Source organism: Anomalospiza imberbis, chromosome 3 (genome assembly GCF_031753505.1).
Source record: "Anomalospiza imberbis isolate Cuckoo-Finch-1a 21T00152 chromosome 3, ASM3175350v1, whole genome shotgun sequence".
Classification (NCBI taxonomy): Eukaryota; Metazoa; Chordata; class Aves; order Passeriformes; family Viduidae; genus Anomalospiza; species Anomalospiza imberbis.
The window spans coordinates 36796210-36814648 of NC_089683.1; the positions used below are offsets into that span (position 1 = coordinate 36796210).

The window sequence follows — 18439 nt, forward strand, 5'->3', positions numbered from 1 at the left end:
CTTTCTGACCAGCACACACACTATTTACAAGCAAGAAAATGGGTTTATTTCAGCACACACAAAATGAAAGTCCCTTGGAAAACAAGGTTTTACAGAAAACTGGAAGAATGATAGTACCTGCCAGAGGCATAGCAAATGAGTCTACACACAAGTACCTGAGTTTTGGCAGCCTATTTCATGTTTGTTCCAAGCTCCAGGCAGCCTCAAGAGCATGTCCTGCCACTGCACACAGCAGCAGCCCATCCATGTCAACCACACAGGCGCCAGTTTTAAACCCACATGCTTTAAACAGCCCCTGGCTGCTCTCACTCTCATGCACAGTCTTGCAGATACAGTGGGTTGGGGCTGGTGGTGCTTCAGTCTGGTCCTTCTTTGGGGCACCAGGTGCCTGCTCAAGCAGTGATAGATAAGGCCTGCCCAGCCCAGGCTACCTGATTTTCAGGGCCACTTCAGAGCAGTTTGAAACAAGCCCTGCCTGCAGCTCTGCCCTGCCTGCAATGAGGAGACAAGAAGGGCACCCTGCTGCAGGCACAGCCAGCCCCGCTCCCCTGGCCATGCAGAGAGCTTGCTGCCCCCTCTCCTCCCTGCAGACAGCCATGCTGGGACAGTCTATTGGAAGAACACACCAACATAACTCAGACTGAACTGGGAGAACATTCTCTCACCCCAAATACATATCAGCAACTGCTGTAAAAAGTACTTGTCATGATCTGGGAAAATAGGAACTATCAACAGCCAATGGAGAGAACTGACCTCCAAGACTTCTGACAAGCAAGATTTTAATTGAATACTGACAGAAAGAACTGTGAGTTATTTCTTTTCACTAATTAGGCCTCTTAGCTGCTCTGCCATTATCTTGCTGTATTAGAGCCCCAGTTCTCCTCCTGGCAGCCATTTCCTGTGCTGACAGCTCCTTCCCACACACCTCACTGCATGCATACCCCAAACCCTCTCTTTCAATATCCAGGCAGGCAAACTGTCTGGTTTTAATCACAGAACATAGAATGGTTTGGGTTGGAGGACCCTTAAAGGTCATCTAAACCAACCCCTCTAAAATGGGATGAAGATGCAATTGCGCCATATTAAAAAACACTCAGACTAAAGCTCTTCTTTGTCTTTATGTTTTGTCTAGACCACAAAAGGTCTAGCACAAGAACAGGGAGGAAAAGCAGCAAGAGGAAGAAGCCCAGAAGCTTCCTCTTTTCCTCTATGTTCCCCTTTCCACTTCTCTTTCAAGTGTTTTTATTCCATTTCCTATAATTAAAAAAAAAAAAAAAATCACCATAAAACAATCCCAAACCAGACAGTAAAGTGTGTGTGACACTCATGTGAATTGAATGGTTCCCTAAGGAAGAAAACTCCTGCAGCAAATACAGCTTATGTGAATTTTACCATATAGCTTCAAATCTTCATATGCAGTTGCTTATATTTTTAGTTGTGATAGATCTTTCACAGCACTGATTACTCTCCCATTCAAGGTCCCTTTTCACGCTTTTATTCTTTATCTGGAGGTAGAGAGGTAAGACTTTGATCATCTGGTTTAATCAAGTCTTTGGTTCTGATTATCAGCCTCTCTGAATTTTGGAGATGCTGCTATTACTTTCATCTAACCAATGATTACAAACCCACAGGTTTCAAGTCGGAAGGTCTTTTTATGACTAGAATTAACTGAGGCTTAGAGGAGGATTACGTACCATGTCAACCTCAGAAATACTGTCCAAGCTTTCAACTTGCACATCCACCCCAACAGGAATCGCAGGGCCTGAAAGAGAATGAGATTTAGATATGTAAACAAATGTTCTTTCATATCATCTTCGTTTAATTAGCACTTCTAAGGTGACATGTAAACATTTCTGGGCTTATGTTGTACATTTCTGTCAATGGTTCTTCAGGAGGAGGCTGGGGAATGAGTTAGTGAATAACCATGTAAGGGCCCTTTTGAAACACGGAATTATCTTCCCCTGGGCATATGCTGCAATGTTGACACTTTTCCAGTTAGTCCAGAGCCTGGATGAAACATTTGCCTATGTTTTTAAAAACTGAGCCATCCCATCTTAAATTTTAGGCCTTTATGAACAAATTTAGCCCCAAGGACAGGGGTCTGAGATGAAGATATGGCAAGCAATGAGCTCTTCCTTGGAGGTTTCTCATTTTTTATCATCAAGGCAAGCCACATTAATCTCTCAAGGGCCCATCACCATCTTGATTCATATTACTTACTGATGATATTGCTAGTTGTCCACAGTAGTCTTAAAATTAGCAACCAGAGAGTTCACAAAGAGTAAATAAGCAGAAAACATCCCATAATAAATGCACACTCCTCTGTTACTAGAACCCTGTATCAAAACTTCACTGTAGACTGCTGCTCATTAATGACCAGGACCTGCTCAAGATCCCCATAGTGTGCCCTCATGTAGCTTTTCCCAAATTCTGGTGATAAGTGCTTACTGAGACAAGCGCACCAAGCATGACCCAGCAGGGTAGCTCAGCAGGAGCTGCCAAGAACAGTCCAGGTGGATCCAGTGTCTCCTGGTGCTCTCAGTGTGTGGCAGTGGGACTCACAGGGCTCACACTGATGACCCTGTCCAGGACGTGTCTCCAGCCTGGGCACTGTCAGTGAGACTGACCATGCCAAAGGATGCAGAAGCTCTGAAGACATGTCTGAGACTTGTCCAGCAGAAATTAATTTTCCAAGGACCATAGTGGCCCCCAAGAAGATCTGCAAATACTTTTGGCTCCTAGATTTTGAACCTGATTAGCAGTCAGATAATATGTAAGATGCACCACAATCCCTTTGTGGACTCAGACCCATATTTGCAGCAGGGCCTGTTGCATGCATACATTTAGCTGGAGTAGCATCTTTCATGAGACCACATCAAAGCCCTGAATACACTACAAGTCTAACCAGAGAGCAGCAATGTTGCTGAGAGAGCAGCACAATTGAGCAAGCTGCTATCCATCCTGCTCCTGTACCTGCAGCAGCACATAGACTCCCACACATCTTCAGGGCTTTGGAACACAGCCTTATGTTTGCCTCTGCTGGAGGAGAAAGAAGGACCAACTCAACCTCAGTAGGGAAAGGCTGATCCCCATGCCCATGAGACAAGCTGTGACCAGCCCCAGTGCAGGTTTGCCAGGGCTTTGATAAGCCAGCCTCACCTGATTACAGCGGAGCACATTCATGGTGGCACTGTCCCCTTCCCACATGCACGGCTCCAGCTTGTTTGGCCCACGGTGTCTGTCAGCAGCTGTGCTGGGAACAGGCACCTTGAAAAAGCCCTGTGGAGCAGGACCAGGCTCCTCAGAACCACCAATTCCAATTTAAGTGGCTGCTGCCCCCAGCAATGAAACTCAAACATGGCTAACGCAGCACTTTGAGGCGACTCCCAGATGCTTACAAACACCTACATGTCACATTCAGACACACAGCTCTGCACTGCATACTTTAAAAAAATTGCCAGCAATCATTTGCAACCAAGAGAAAGAATTATTCTATGACATTTTTCTTGCTCAGTAAAACATGTTCCGGTTAATTGGGTTTTTTTTTGGGTTTTTTTTTTGTTGTTGTTTTTTTTGTTTTTTTTTAACAAGGTAGCAAAAAGCACTGTATCTGTGGTGACAAGAGACACTTTGATGTGCAGTACAATCAACACAGAAACAGCACAAGCCAAGGGCTGTGTGCCCAACACATGCTGGGCGGCCCCCCACAACTTCCAGACTGCAAGAGAGACTCTCTGTGTATGAATCCTTAATTTAGCCTTGAATCAGGAAATCAACACCCACACAAAGTCTATTTACTGTGATTTCTATGCTTCTCTGAACACTAATCACAGATTAAAAAAAAACCCAGAAAGCAACAACAAACAACTAAAACCCAAACCCATAAACATAAGAACACTGCCAAACTGATATCTGTCCTGCTCTCCTATTCCTTCCCTATCTGCCCTTGAAAATAAAATACCATGGTATTTTCTCTGTTCATGTTCCTGCATCACTCAATAATCAGCAGTTATCTCATTGCAAGGACAAAGCCTAAGGTTCCGTCTGGAGCTGACACAAAGCTTTATTAAATCCAAAATAACGGGTGTTCCAGCTTAAGCTGGATGGTCTGGAAAGCCCTTGAGAGAAGAGGTCCAATGCTGAATTAGGTGTCTTTTCTCCAGTTATTCACAAATTTGGGGGATTTTAAAACAGTGATTATAATAGAGAGAGGGAGAAATTATTTTAACACTGAACTCAAGTGTTTAGTTCTTAATACAGAAATGTAAAGACGAGTCTGTATAACCAATTTATCAGCAGAAATATTTATTCTGCCTTTTTTTGGGCAAACTCCTACTACAATCAGAAGGAGTATTCACTGCTTTTTCCTTCTCCCTGCTTCTCACTCAGCACCTGGGGCTGAGGCAATGAGAGAGTACACAAATGTGAATGAGGATCCACTGAGGCACAAAGACACTTCGGAGGAGGTTTAGACAAGAAGCTGGACTGAGCAGGGAAGGGTGAGTGCCAGTGCAAATGTTGCTGCTTGTGAGATAGCAACAGGAATCAAATGATCACCAAGTCCTGCTCTCAGCAATGAGCATAAGTGATAATGATAATTGTGTATTCACTCAGCCCATCACTCTACAAAACATCAAGATGCAGTTTTGTAGAGGTACTTGATGCAGGCAACATTGAAAGTGCATGCAGCTTCTGAAGCAAAGCAGAAGCCCTGTCTAGAAACATCCTCTTTCAACCACAGAAACAAACCCTGGGTTTCCTTGAAGGTCATGTTGGCTACAGCACATGCCATTGAATTAAATGGCTGTTGATCACCCAGAGAGAAATGTCAGGAGATCTTTGATCTCACTAACCCATGGAGTCAATTAGGAACTGCTAGCTTTTAAATCCTATCCCTCTGGCAACTGAATGGTTGAACCACAGAGGCTCGGGGTGTTTTGCCAAATTCCTCATCAAATGCCACTAGGGATGAGCAAAAAGAAAAAAACCCTCTGTATTGAGAGGGAGCAGAGTATGATGCGGGTGAGAATGTGAAGGAACAAGAACAGCTCAGAACTGGTAGACAGAACAATTAACTTTGATTACAGCATTAGATGCAAAAAAGCCCTCATCAACCAGGTTTTCTTTGTCATAAACAATATTTTATCAATATTCACCTCTTCTTCAGAAGGAGGAAATATAGAAGGATCATCCTAGAGAATTATAAGCAACAAATCTTGAACACATTAACACTGGAGAGATCTCAGAGCTCAGGTTCCTCTCTAGGTTGTTCACTGCTGGACAGGAAGCGAAATGAAAACCGGGGATACAGTTGATAAAAGGAAGCAGTGCTGCTTTGCTCAAAGCCTGCAATCCAGCAGAGATTTTCAGATCACACTTTAGAGTCTCTGAAAAATATCGGCCAAATTAATGGAATTTTGGGCTGGTTCTGACACAAAGAACCAGCTTGTTTCATTTTGGCTTGTTTCATTTTGTAAAAACTCCAGTTTGAGTATCAAACCCTGCCACAGACTAACCGCTCCAGGGAAACCAGGAGGTTTCCACAAGTCCCATGCAGGAATGACTTCAGAAGGAGCCCAGCATTAAAGCCGGTTACATCCCAGTGTGTCTCCACACCTAGAAACACCAACCAGTGAGCAGCATGAAAGCTTCAAAGTGTGAGTCAGTTCCCAGTCAGAACTGGAAGCAAACGTGTTTTTTATTTCTGAACACTGGAGCAGACTTTGGAGGAGAGGGAAGAGTGTGCTACCATGAAGATGCCTGGAGTCAGTTTTCCACTCCACCTCTGAGACATCTCTTTAATTTTTCTCATTGGCAGTGCTTTCAAAGGCTCATTGTTTCTCTCTGAGACAGTGTCCACTCACCTATCTTTGGAGGAGGGAGGCAGATGAAGGCCCTGAGATAAAAACATGTACATGAGAAACGAGTGGCTTTGAGATTTCTTTACTGACAGGTATCTTGTGCACACCAGAGAGACTGCAAACCACTGTGCGACCTCTTAGGCGTGGGCAGCTCCCAGGCAGCCAGCAGCAGGACATGCTCATCACCCTCCTCATGACTGCAGGGCTTCGTCCCTCTGCGTCTCATGGACGGCTGCTCATCAGCAGAGAAGCAAGTTCTATTCCAGCCCTTTTCACTAACACTCAGTGAACTACTTGTGCTTTTTTCATCCCACTGTTCATCCATCCTGGCAAAAGCACTGCCCAGAAAGGGCAGCAAGGACCAGTTGACATTAGGCTACTCGGCTATGAGCAAATATAATAAAAGTAAAGCATTAGGCTGGTCCTCAATAAAGAAGATACAGCTATTTTAAGTATCAACTAAAGCTGCTTATTCACAGGCTCTCTGTAAAATATGAGATGTCATAAATGAAATGCTTAAAATGGGTGTTTAAGGAAGGCAGCAAAACAAACATTTACATAATCTTTAAATATTAATAATAGTAAATAATACCTGAACATCTGCTACCTAGAACAAGGTCACTGACATGGAGATAACTCCCTAAGGGTCAAAAACCCTGCAGTCTCTTTTAACTTATGGAGGCTCTTTGACCATCATCAAAGCAAAAAACTTTGTCATTGCCTCTGTACCCAATCGTCTGTCTCTAATGGGCTGAGGACAGGCAAGACAGCCATGCTTATTGGGCTGTTAATAACACAACTTACACAACATTTGTTTGCTCACTTGCTCTTTACAAAGATACCTGGGATTTAGGAAGGCATGTGCACTTTGGTGAATTCACACTTTTACAGCCAATTCATAAAGAAGCCCAGTGCCCCCAGAGCCATCTCCCAGACCTCATCCTTGTGACAGCTGCTCCAGGGGCTCACTGTGTTCCCACCAACCCCAGAAAGATCTGCCTATGCTCCACCAGAGGGCAATTTAAGGCAAACTCTTCAACCCTAGAAGTAGCAGACCAAGTTAACACTGATTAGAAAAAAGTTACCTCCAATGTTTAGGCTGGACTACAACTTGCTGGTAAATAACATTGCAGGGGCAGGGAACACTGGTTATGACAGCTTTTGAACTCTGGAGTTTGAAAATATATCTATAAACTGTGAGCAGGGGTCAGCACTGTGCTCTCAGAATGGCACATCTGCACTGAGAGACAAGAAGCATCTTTTGAGCCACACCAGGAACGGGCAGATCCGAGAAGCTGTTCTGTGGACCAGGTATAAAGGGCACAACACTCATGTGTCCCACTGGGCATGAAGAGGTAGCCCTTCACCCTAGATGGTCAACTGACAAAGGATGCAGGATTAGTCATCCAGGGAAAATTACAAAAAACTCTGTCCTTAGCTCTGGAAGGATTTGGTTATTGATGTAATCAGAAGAGGGATTGCCATACTGGTATTCCAGCAGTTTTTGTTCAGGTACCCTCTTATCTCTGCAGCAGTGAGTCTAGAAAGGTCAGGCAAGCACATTCCTGTAACTGAGTGTGGCTGAAGGCAGAAGTGAAGTTGGCAGAGGTCTCCCCTCCCACTCTTTTATTTGCTTATGAGAGTTCGTGACAAGATTTTTTTTTGGACAAAAGTATTCCATTTTCTCCTAGTAATGGCAGGCTGTGATCCACCCAATGAGTTCTTTACTTTGCAATTTAATCACATCAGCTGAAAAGCTCATTGCGACTTCACAACCATAAGTGAATATTAAAACCTGCAGCTTGTTCCTGTTCTCAGCAGAGTGAAACACTGGGAGGGTCCATCCTGAACTCTGGGGAATGCCAGCCAAAAGCAGAGCCAACTGCAGTAACAGGAAGGAATGTAGGAAATGTACAGAGCACAGAGGACAAGGAGGATGAGCATGAGGCCTCTCTGAATTGGCACCAAGACTTTTCCCTTCACACTGATGCATCTGGGCAGAGGTTTGTTTGCTTGGGTTTTAATTAGATTGTTAATTGGAAAATTAGATTAATCTTAATTGGATTAGCATGGAATCAAGAGAACCATTTTATCCTCACCTCCAAAGGCCGGCCGCATGGTGAAGTCATGGTCGTCGACTCTGAGAAGCTGCTCCGTCTTTCCTTTCCTGGCTTTGGTCAAGTCACGATTCTTCTTAAAGATGTGACTGCAAAAGACAGCAATAGCATTGCTCCGACGTCTCTGTGCCCAAGTGCCACAACTGCCAGCCCAATTTCGGAGCTACAGGAGCAGCAGCTTTGCAGGCATAATCCCAGGGACTGTGGGGAGACTGCCAGCACCAAAACATAGACACAGAGCTGCCTTTCCACAACATCAACTCAGACCTTTGTGCCCCACAGGCAGCCCTGCTTCCTCTGCCCCTCTCCAAGGACATGGTGCTCCCTCTGCCCCGGACACCCCAGCTCCAGGGAGGCACAAGGCAGAGAGCATCGCACAGGGGAGCTGGATGCAGTGAATGCCGCAGCTGAGAGCAAGCACCAGTGGAAGCAGCTGGATGCCCCACGTTACCTGGCCAGGATTTGGCCAGGTACCAAGGCAACACTGTAATGAAAAATCTCTTTTCAGTGCTGGTCACGCAATGTCATACACTACTTGGAAACTGCCCCATTAACTTCACCAATTCAGTGCCAGCAGTTTGTGTGGACAGAGGGTCTTCTGGCTTTCAGCAACAACAAAACCACCCCTTCCTCCCCACAACAGCAGGAAGAGAGGAGTTTTATCTAACGAAGCCTTCAGCCCCTCACCTCACTTTTCTGAACATTAAGGTAGGAAAAATTCTTGCTTTTTGTCTGAGATATTGTATGATAACAGTGGGACAAGGATGACAACAAACCCCTGAGAAAAGTGCAAGATAGTCACTAAAATCACATAAGGGGATAACTAACCAGCAGACAAAAAAACTGCATGCACTGCTGGAAGAAAATCTAGATCAGCATCCCTGACCGTTCTCCAGTGGTGTGAGTGGAAGACTTGGACCATTAAAAAGTCCCTCAATCCCTTGGCTCTGGACATAAGAGCTGCCAACACTGTAAGTACTGCTGCAATTAGCTGGTTTCCAGTAACTTACTAAAAATAATTATGACAAATAGAAATAACTTTTTAGAAAAGGTTCAGGTTCCTTTTCCTGTATGGAAGAAATATGACTGAAAATAGAGAACAAAACATCTTGGAGGAAAAATAAAGAGACTACTTAGGCTTAAAGTCTTGGTCAAGAATTCAGAACCTACAAAACAATCACCCCGCTCATAAATATGGGTATGGAAAGCGATGTTCTTAGCTTCATTAAAATATAAAGCACAATAAGTATGAGCCAAAGGGAGCATAAATCACAAATCAGAAGAAAAGTTTCCCATCAGAGCAGTCAGTTTAAGAAAGAAATGATGAAACCGAAAGGGTGTTGATAGCTGCTGCTAACATCAATAACCCATTTCCTTACAATAAGGAGGTGAAAAGGAAGTAACAGAATGTAAAATTAATTGTATCAAATAGATGTTTTGAAGGAACATAACCCATTGTACCCTAGGGCACATGCTACATAGGAAGAGTTGCATCTCCCTCAGGTTGTTTTGGGCTCCTGTTTCACTTGGGATGTCGGAGCTTCTCTGCCTGCTGGCTGTGAGAAAGAGCCAACTGGAGCAAGCACCCTCTAGACAAGGCTTTTATGGTTACCTAAAAGCAGGGGTGTAAAACCAAGCACAACCATTAATGGGAATGGTTGGAGGCAAAAGCTTGGCTTTTAACTGCTTGCTGCAGGGGGGAAGCTTTGTTTCGCTGCAAAGTTAGGGCTGCTGCCAAAGCGCTCCACTTCACCATCCACTGCACGGCCACTGTGCCTGAAAAGCCCAAAGTCTGGAAAAGGGATCTCCCTGTGTCCGCTTGACTTTAATTATCAGGGAAAAGCCAAAGTACCAGGGAATGTTCAATCAAGTCTCTCTCCTCAAAGAAGGGGGTAAAAAAGTCCAATTAAAAGACTGGATTGCACATTGTACAAGGAATTAATATGAAAAACCCTGGCAGTATTATCTTGCAAATCAATGGGTCAGCCTCACTGAAATGCTACATTTTGATCAATCATTTGAAAATCATCAAACAGCAAAGAGCATACAGGAGAGCTGCTGAAAACAGTCTGTGGCTACAGAGGTTTAGAGGGCTGGCTGAGGACATGGATACTGTCTTAGGAAGAAAAGAGGTTTTCAGGCACATCCTGACCCAGGGGTTGCATTTAATAACCATCATTTAATCACCAGCTCGTGCCCAATCCTTCAGGTATTATGACGGCCAATTCAGATTTTACAGAAAGAGCTCTGACAGTCCCTTTTTAATCAATTTAATCCATTTACAATGTTTTTGTATTGAAATATTTTTAATGACAGGAAGCCTACAAAGCCTTTACAATTTATTTAAATAGAATATTTTTGTCTATTTAATCTAATTCAAGACCAAGTTTGTTAGAAAAAAAAAAATTCTTTATAATAGTGTTTGACATCAGCTATGCTCTATCTTCTGCCCCGCTCTGGCAGTACCCCATGCCAGCCCCACTGCTGTTTGGCACAGAGACCATCTCATTACCTGCAGCAAGGCTGCCAGTGCTCTTGTGGAGCTGAAGGGTGCTCTGAGCACTGCTGCCCGCAGGGTGCCTTTGCTGACAATCTGATCACCAGTATCTCATAAATCCTCCCTGATGTACTTATGGTCTTTAGCATTTCCGATTATAGATTTGTTAGGGTTTCTTTCAGCTTTATGCATTCTCTGCAATTCACCATTATTCATTGAAATCCACCCATCTCCCTTCGTCTTTTTTTGCCACATTTTTCGTATATAATTTTATTGCTGTTTATATTTCATTCAAAGGGCATGAATTTGATAAATCTGACTTCTGTGAAGAATTGTTTGTGTTTAAAGAGAAGGCAACAGATAGCTCACTGAGCTTCTGTAAAGGCTTTTGTATTATTGCCCTAATTTTTTAAAATACATTTTCCTTTTCAGTCACTTTTACTCAGAATTGTCTCAATTGCATAAAATAGATGCTTTTTCTATTGCCAAATATATCAAAGGGAATTAATTCCTGATGGCATGAGAAATTACAGGTAACAGCTCAGCACGATTCAAAAAAGAGCAGGTGTCTTTGCAGACATTCAGACCTTTCCAGAGCAAGATGAAGAACTTTCAGATTGGAAACAGTCCTCGTGCTGTAGGGCATGAATGAGGCAATGGCTAAGTGGAGAGCCTGAAAGGAAACACTGTCTCCATCCTGAGCGTGGCACAGCTGTTGGCAGCCAGAGTCTGGCAGGTTTCTGCACCTTCCCCTGGAGAATTCAGGATGGATTTTGGTCACAAAATGGTGTTCACGGGGCCTTGGTTCCAATTACATATGGGGATGCAGAGAAGTATTTCTGCAGTTTCAGTGAAAATCTTACCACTCTTGAGTATATTCTCTGGGGATGGGGGAATAATCCCAAAATGCAATAGGTGAAGGCATCATTCCCTTTGTGTAGCAGCCATAGCAAGATGGAGGAGATGCACACTGTGTAAAGCCAGCACCAAGGAAGGTACAAGGCGTCCTTTTTTTCTAACCACCAGAGCATGTGACTGCTGCAACACAAAGGCTTAGAAGCTAAATTAAAAAGAGAAGGTACAAGAACAGTTTATGACTATCATAACGATTAGCTCACTCCTAGATGAGAATTCCGAATTTATTATCACCACTGTGTTATGAGTGTATCTTTAATCTTAATATGTATGGATCACATGGGATTAGATATGGTGGAGAAATTTCTGACAAACTGGGAACATCAAGATCTTCAATTTTGGTGAAGTCTCTTTCCAATGCCTGTCAGGGCCACCAGTTCAAGTGCTTTAGGAGCCCCAGCTGTCCGGGAAGGCCTGGCATCTCCACAAGAGAGGTCTGTCTTGGGCTGGGTGGCCACACCAGTCTCTATTGCTCCCAGAGCCCTGGGGAAGAGGCACTCTGTTGCCCTACCTCTGGATGTAACATGCTTCACACCTATTCATCTGTGGGTTTATGCTGGAAGCAGGAAGGAAAGGAAAGTGACTTTCCTTGCCATATTTCTAGAAAAACTAAATCTCACTCTGTAAAAGGATGGACACAAACACAAAGGGTGTGCACAATCACTGCTGTCATACATATTCTCTCCCTGTTTTTTTTTTTTTTTCACATTGCTCTTTGGCCCTGGCTAATGCTGCAGTGTTGGGAAAAAAACTTCAGCAGGCATCAAACCCTGCACCAGAGGTTCAAGAGTGCCCTGGACTTGAGCCCCAGGTTAGACATACACCTGTAAGAAATGGCTATCACATTTCAATCACTGAAGCACTAACAAACTCCACATTTTTTTGAGAAATCACCAATAGAGCAAAGAGGATCTGTGAAGGCTGGGAGGTACCACAGGCTAGAGGATGTGTCTGCAGTATCCAGTTGAAAAACAGGGAAAAATGCAGCTTCACAAGGCAAGGGAGGAAAGTTGCTGCTGGCAGCAACAGTTTCAGCAGGGATCACCAGACTGCTTGCTCCAGGGGAATGCTGTTTGGAAAAACAATTTGTGTGCTGAGCCTTGTGCTGCTGTGTCCTGGCGACTGCCTTCTGCTTCTGGGTCCCAACCTAAGGCTGGCATGTAGCATGCCCTGAAAATGGCATCTCTAATGAGATTCTCCAAAGGACTGACCACTTCTAAAAACCTTGGCAGGAAGTCTTTAGCTAAGAACAGGCCAAAGCCACTTCTGTATCAGAGACAGTTTTTCTGCTGTTGAAGCACGAGGATTTGCACGGCTGGTAGGAGAGAGGAACAGGCAGACTCAGAGTAGGGTGGGCACAGGTCACTGGAAACATGGTATTCACTGGCACAACAGAGATGGTAAATGTCTCCTGAGTTCTCAATTTATGCAGAGCAATAAACATTACCAGAAGCATTATCAGCAATTTTTGTAGAGCAGTAAATATTAACAAAACCACTAATGTTTAGAGTTCCTTTTTGTCTTTTGGAAATTCTGTCCAGCTGGATAATCTAGCAGGATTGCCAGCATTTGTTTACTATTTCTGAGAGGCAGCCACTGCTGAGCTACTGAAGAGTACCCAAAACCGTTTTAAAAACTCAGTGTTGGACATTCCAGCAGCACTTGCTTGGCACTTGGTAAGGCTCTGAGGAAGATGCAAGCACAGCTGCACACACGGTACAGCCAGTACTACCCTCAGCAAGTCTGACCTGCCCTGGCAGCATGAGCCCAGACTGCGTGCACAGCCCTCTGGAAAATCCCAGCTATCTACGTGGCAACATAGACATCTGACAAACACACCTGCACCTTTCCACATTTACACTGTTTCCTTCAGCACCCGGCTGTTCTTTCTCTGTGTAAATTTATTCTCCGGTGCGCAGGTAAGGCTGGGGCAAACATGCCCTGTCCAGCGGTCACCCAGGCGACTCCAACAAAAGGTTCCACTTCATGATTCATTCGTCACTTGAATTCTCCAAACGAAATGCAAAATTTTTTAACCAACAATGCTGTTACAGTTCTAGAGCCCTGAGTTTCATGGGCCATTTGTACATCTTGCACATCAGCAAGAACACCCTCAGCTTCATAGAAACAAGTATCACTGATATCCTTCACTTTCTCAATATAAGTGGCAGGGACTGTACACCATGGAAAATGTGAAAAACTACTATTAAAGTATAAAGCCAGGAGCTGCTACTGGATGAGCACACACCAATTTCCTACACAAGGCCTGGGCTCTCCAGAGCATAACATGAGGCAATCTCGGGCAGTGATGCACACAGGCAGTCGTTTCTTTCTGCTATACCTCAGTCTGTAGGAGGAGAGATGCGTTTTCAGCGAGGGGGGATGCAGGAGTAAGAGAAAATTAAATGCAAGGCAGTTTCTAATCAAGCAAGGATTATCCATTCAGCATGTTGAGCAAGGCACCGCTCATGGAAACAAATAATGTGTTACATACAATGTATTAACACAAACCACCAGGAGTAATTAAGGATGAACAGGCAACTTAACCTGGCAAGTCGTAATTTGGCTTCCTAACCTGACTTTCCCCATGTTCCTTTCCCACGTAGGCACGGGCTCAACAACTCCATAGAATGGTAGCAGAGAGCTGTCCCAGAACTCGCAGCCACACCCAGAGCTCCACAGGGAAGGACCTCTGCACCCCAGGAACCTCTGTGCAATGTCCAAGTAAGAAACTACAGCACTGAAGGAGTTCTGCGCCTACAAACCCAAGCAATAGTCTTGAAGTCCATATAAAGATCTTTAGATCAGGCTGATTTATCACCTTAGTGGACACAAAATATCAAACTTACCAACTGTAGACTCCCCAGTATAGGAATAATTTTTCTTTAATAAGAAACGTGTACTGTAAAATTTACTTTGCTTCTTATGGTAAGTCAGCAAGAGAAATACTAAGCAGAAAATGTGATTAAATTTTTTAAAAGATCATTCTTTTCATTTCTCTTACATGATTAGGAAACCAGCCTAGGAACTAGTTTCAGTTTCCTTTTACTAGAATTAATTATTTTAGTAATTTACTAATTGGTAATTTACTATTCATTGTTGTTTTAGGGACAACTAATTTTTTTTCTACGTAATTGATAGAGAATATTAATTTAAAATTAAATATAATTGAATGTTGAAATATAAGAAATTGAAATATAATTGAATAGGAAAATTAAAATATTAATGACACTGCTTCATACACATCTTTTTGTTGCAACATTGCAGAATTCTCTGTATGTAAAATGTCATTCTCATTTAACAAATAAGAATCCCTCATCCCTCAAACCTGATTTTATAAAATTTTAAATAACTACATTGCATGGGAGTTGTAGATGTGTGTGTGTGTATATGTGCCATATAGTTCCTCAGATCCTACTTAGATGGAAAATTGTTCATTTCAATCATTACACCACAGAATACTAAACAGTATTGTTATTCTTTGTAATGTATTTATAAAAATAATTTTAGAAGTGCTCTGACTTCCACTCTGTTACCCCTCATGAAAAGATCAGCACTGTAGAACTTTTCTCCAAGTTCAAATAAAGTACAAAACTTTTAAAGCAGGGAAATTTTTACTTCAGGGCAAATTGATATTTAAAGAAGGATTTGCACTATTTTATTACTTCAAAGTGTGCAATCTTTACCACACAGAAAGGTTTGCAAGGAAGTGCTACTGTTCGATCCCCCACATTCCTCAGAATATAGACTTTGGAATATTTTCAGAGTTCAATGAAAGATCTCATTCAATCATTGAGTTTCTGTGAACATCAGTGGTAAAATTTCAGTTGTCTATAGGATTTCAGGATGAGGACCTGGCTGTTTCAGCTTTTTAACATTTACGTCACTAAAAGCATATGCCACTGTATTTTTTCAATAAGTAGTGTAAATCTGATAGCATATTATGTTTTCTTTGCTTCCAATTTATCATGTTTCTTTTCAAAACATTCAAGTAACAACACTCCCTATAAAAGTGTTGAGTGATAAACCAAAAAGTCCACAAAAATAAATGAAAATTTGGAAGTTTACAGCCACAGTGAAACCATTTAATGAGATGGATTAACCCAATTTTATTTTTGAGCCCTTCAAACAATGAATAGTCTTGTAAGATATAACTGCCACTGGATGACATAACCACAAAAAAGGATAACATACTTTGGACTGTCTGGCAGGTCTGGAAGATTATCTTTTCTAATGTAAACCTCTAGACAAATCTCAGCAGTGGTAAATCTAATAAACTTTACTAAGACCTTTAACTCGTTCTTGTGCTTAACTTTAAAATACATTTTTTTAAGCTTCCATGTAGTTCTTCAAAAAATATTTTTAATTTTACAATCCCTGGCTAACTTCCAGGATTCAATTTGTTCTCAATTACCACAACGTGTGCTAACCAACATCCCCATCTCTTAATTGTCAGAGCATAATGGGCAATTCCAAGTGAGCATAAGAAACGCAGACACTGCAGCAAGCAGGTGAATAATCTGCCCCGAAACAGTGCTGAAACATTAAACAGTATGCTCATTTGACCATCTCTGTTAACTGCAACTCCTCTGAATTCCCTCAGAAATTTTCATCTATGGCTAAGAATAATTTTACCACAATCCATGCTGAAGCACTGAACTTCTTAGCAAAACCTGCCTCACTCACAGTTGATCAAGGTTAGCCATAGCATTGTCCACTTACCCATACAACTGATTATACTACCAGAGACTGTTGTAAAAACATTATCTGTAAAGCTGTTTGCACACACAATACACATGAAGACATCGACGGAGTAGGTTTTTATATTCCTGTAATAATGTATTTGTAACACTGCAGGAAAAGACACAGACATGGTTTAGTAACCCTTACCTTGCCCTCTGCACATCCAGATGGGTCGTCCACCTCCTCCTCCTGTGCTTTCTGCTTTCCACAAGAAGAACTAAGCAGAAGATCAATAAAAGGAGTTTTGTGAAATAAGGCATCTTGCTGGAAATGGGAGCCGGGCACTCTGCACTCCAGTGACCTCCTGTAGTACAAGTCCCCCCGGGCTTAAACATTGAATCAACTCTAATTCTGGCGTGTCGCCTTGCTCGGCGAGCAGTGGCAGAAGCGCCGCGTCCCCGGCGAGATGCATTCGACAGGCTCCCGGCGGCTTCGCACTCAGCGCTTTCCCCTCATCACCGCGTAATGATTGGCCATTACTCACCAAGTTTGCCTCGCTGAACATTGCCGCTGGGTCCTAGAGGTTACTTACTAAAGCCATTATATAAAAACCTGCAATTCTGCACGCCGGCTTTTTGCTCAATCCCCTAATCCCAGTGCTATCCTCCTGCCAGACTGTAAAACCAGGCTGTCCCTTTTCATTAGGCTTTCTACATGTTTTGACCCTCTGTACGGCATCTTTTTCAACTGGTAACTGCCCGTGCCACGTTTCAGACGTGTATCTCATTGTAAAATGCACCTGTTTTAATGGATTTAGGGCAGTAGAGGCTTTATTTTCTGACTCTTCATGTTGTTGACGACAGAGAATGAGATACTTCCTCTGAAAAAGCTGACTTTATTTACTGTTAACTTAAAAGGCAAATAAAAACAGTAACTCCCAACTTACGCGTGCAATTGCCTTTACATAAACCAAGTCACCATTAATTCTTTTTTTTCCAAAAGGCATTTGCATAATCAGGCACCTTAACTTTTATCAAAGGAGTTCGCAACTAAAATTAAAAGCAGCTATTTCTTTAATCACAATGACGAGGCTGTTTCCAAAATCCATTCAAGGCTTATTCCCTCACAGCCCAGTCACAGGGCAATGCTGATTCGGCCTCTCCGTGCAGCACCGCGCTGGGCTAACAGCAGCCAGGGCGGGGTTCAGGGGCAGAAGTCTGCTTGGCACAGCAGGGATTCTGCAGGACAAGAAGAGCCCACTGAGAGCACAGACTGCAGAGGAGCAAGCGGCTCAAAACCCAGCAGAACGGTCTTGAGGGTCAGACCCCTTCCAGAACTCTCCTCTGTCAGCCCACACATGCACGTTCAGACTTGAATGGGGATACGAGCACCACACCAACAAGGAAACACGGCTTCTACTTTAGAGGCTACAGGATCTGAACAGGTTTTTTAGGGTTTTGGTGTGGGTTTTTTTGTGGGGGAAATTTGTGTATTGGTTTTTGCTTGTTTTTATTTAAGTTCTAATGAAATAAGACAAATTAGGTAAAAATATGTTGATTAATATATTGACATCAAATTGGTCTGCAGCAGAAAGTCTAACTGCTGAACAAATATGTACTTTTTTTTTGTCTGAACTTCTTATAAAAGTTATTTTTTAACCTTTTTTTCCATTATACCTGCAAACAAGATCATCAACAATACAGAGAAATGCTAATAGACTCAGATTTTGGGGGTTTCGAAATTTACACATCTCCCTTAGACACAAAATGGGTTTTCCTTATCTTAGAAGTTGTTACAGCTACTTTAATGTTGCAATACAGTAATACATACTATAGCTGATAAAATTTAGGAAAGCTCTAGCTACCTTGACAAATACTTGCTGAAAAACAGGATGAGAATCTCACTTAATTCAGTGCTATTATGTTTAACAGCAACAAAATGAAAGCTAACTAAACTTATCTTTGAAATAAATATGCTGAACAGTAATTTGAACAATAATACAAGAGAAAAATTATCCCACCTTCTTCTACTTCAGTATTTAAATAGTCAAAGACAAAACTTCTCAAAACCCTAACAACTGTAGGTCTACTGCTTATATATGCCTTTTCATGTATTCATTAGTATTATCAGGGACTTAGAATAAGTAGATCTTTGGGTCCAAAATATTGATTTTAGGTTAAAAAAAATTTTTAAAAATGAACACATTGAAAAACCCCTGAAAAAAAAAAAAACCAAAGAAAAAAACCCAACCAACCAACTAAAAGAAACCCCCTTACAAAAATCCAACCAACCAACGAAACCCTCAGACAAACAAGAAACAAACTGCTATGAGATACTTGAAGCATATCCAAAGACTGGCTTGAAAC

The 18439-nt window shown here is 42.5% G+C and overlaps 1 protein-coding gene across 2 annotated transcripts in view; it reads right to left on the bottom strand.

Moving 5' to 3' along the window:
- LOC137470546 (gamma-aminobutyric acid receptor subunit rho-2) overlaps nucleotides 1–18278 on the bottom strand; it is a 31633-nt gene extending 13355 nt beyond the window's left edge. For both annotated transcript variants that reach the window (XM_068184029.1, XM_068184028.1), the window contains exons 1-3: nucleotides 16281–18278; nucleotides 7961–8067; nucleotides 1695–1762 (exon numbers count right to left, since the gene is read on the bottom strand). In XM_068184029.1, coding sequence (XP_068040130.1) covers nucleotides 1695–1762; nucleotides 7961–8067; nucleotides 16281–16468 — 363 coding nt within the window. In that variant the 5' untranslated portion in view covers nucleotides 16469–18278. The remainder of the gene's footprint in view (nucleotides 1–1694; nucleotides 1763–7960; nucleotides 8068–16280) is intronic.
- Nucleotides 18279–18439: the final 161 nt, after the last annotated feature.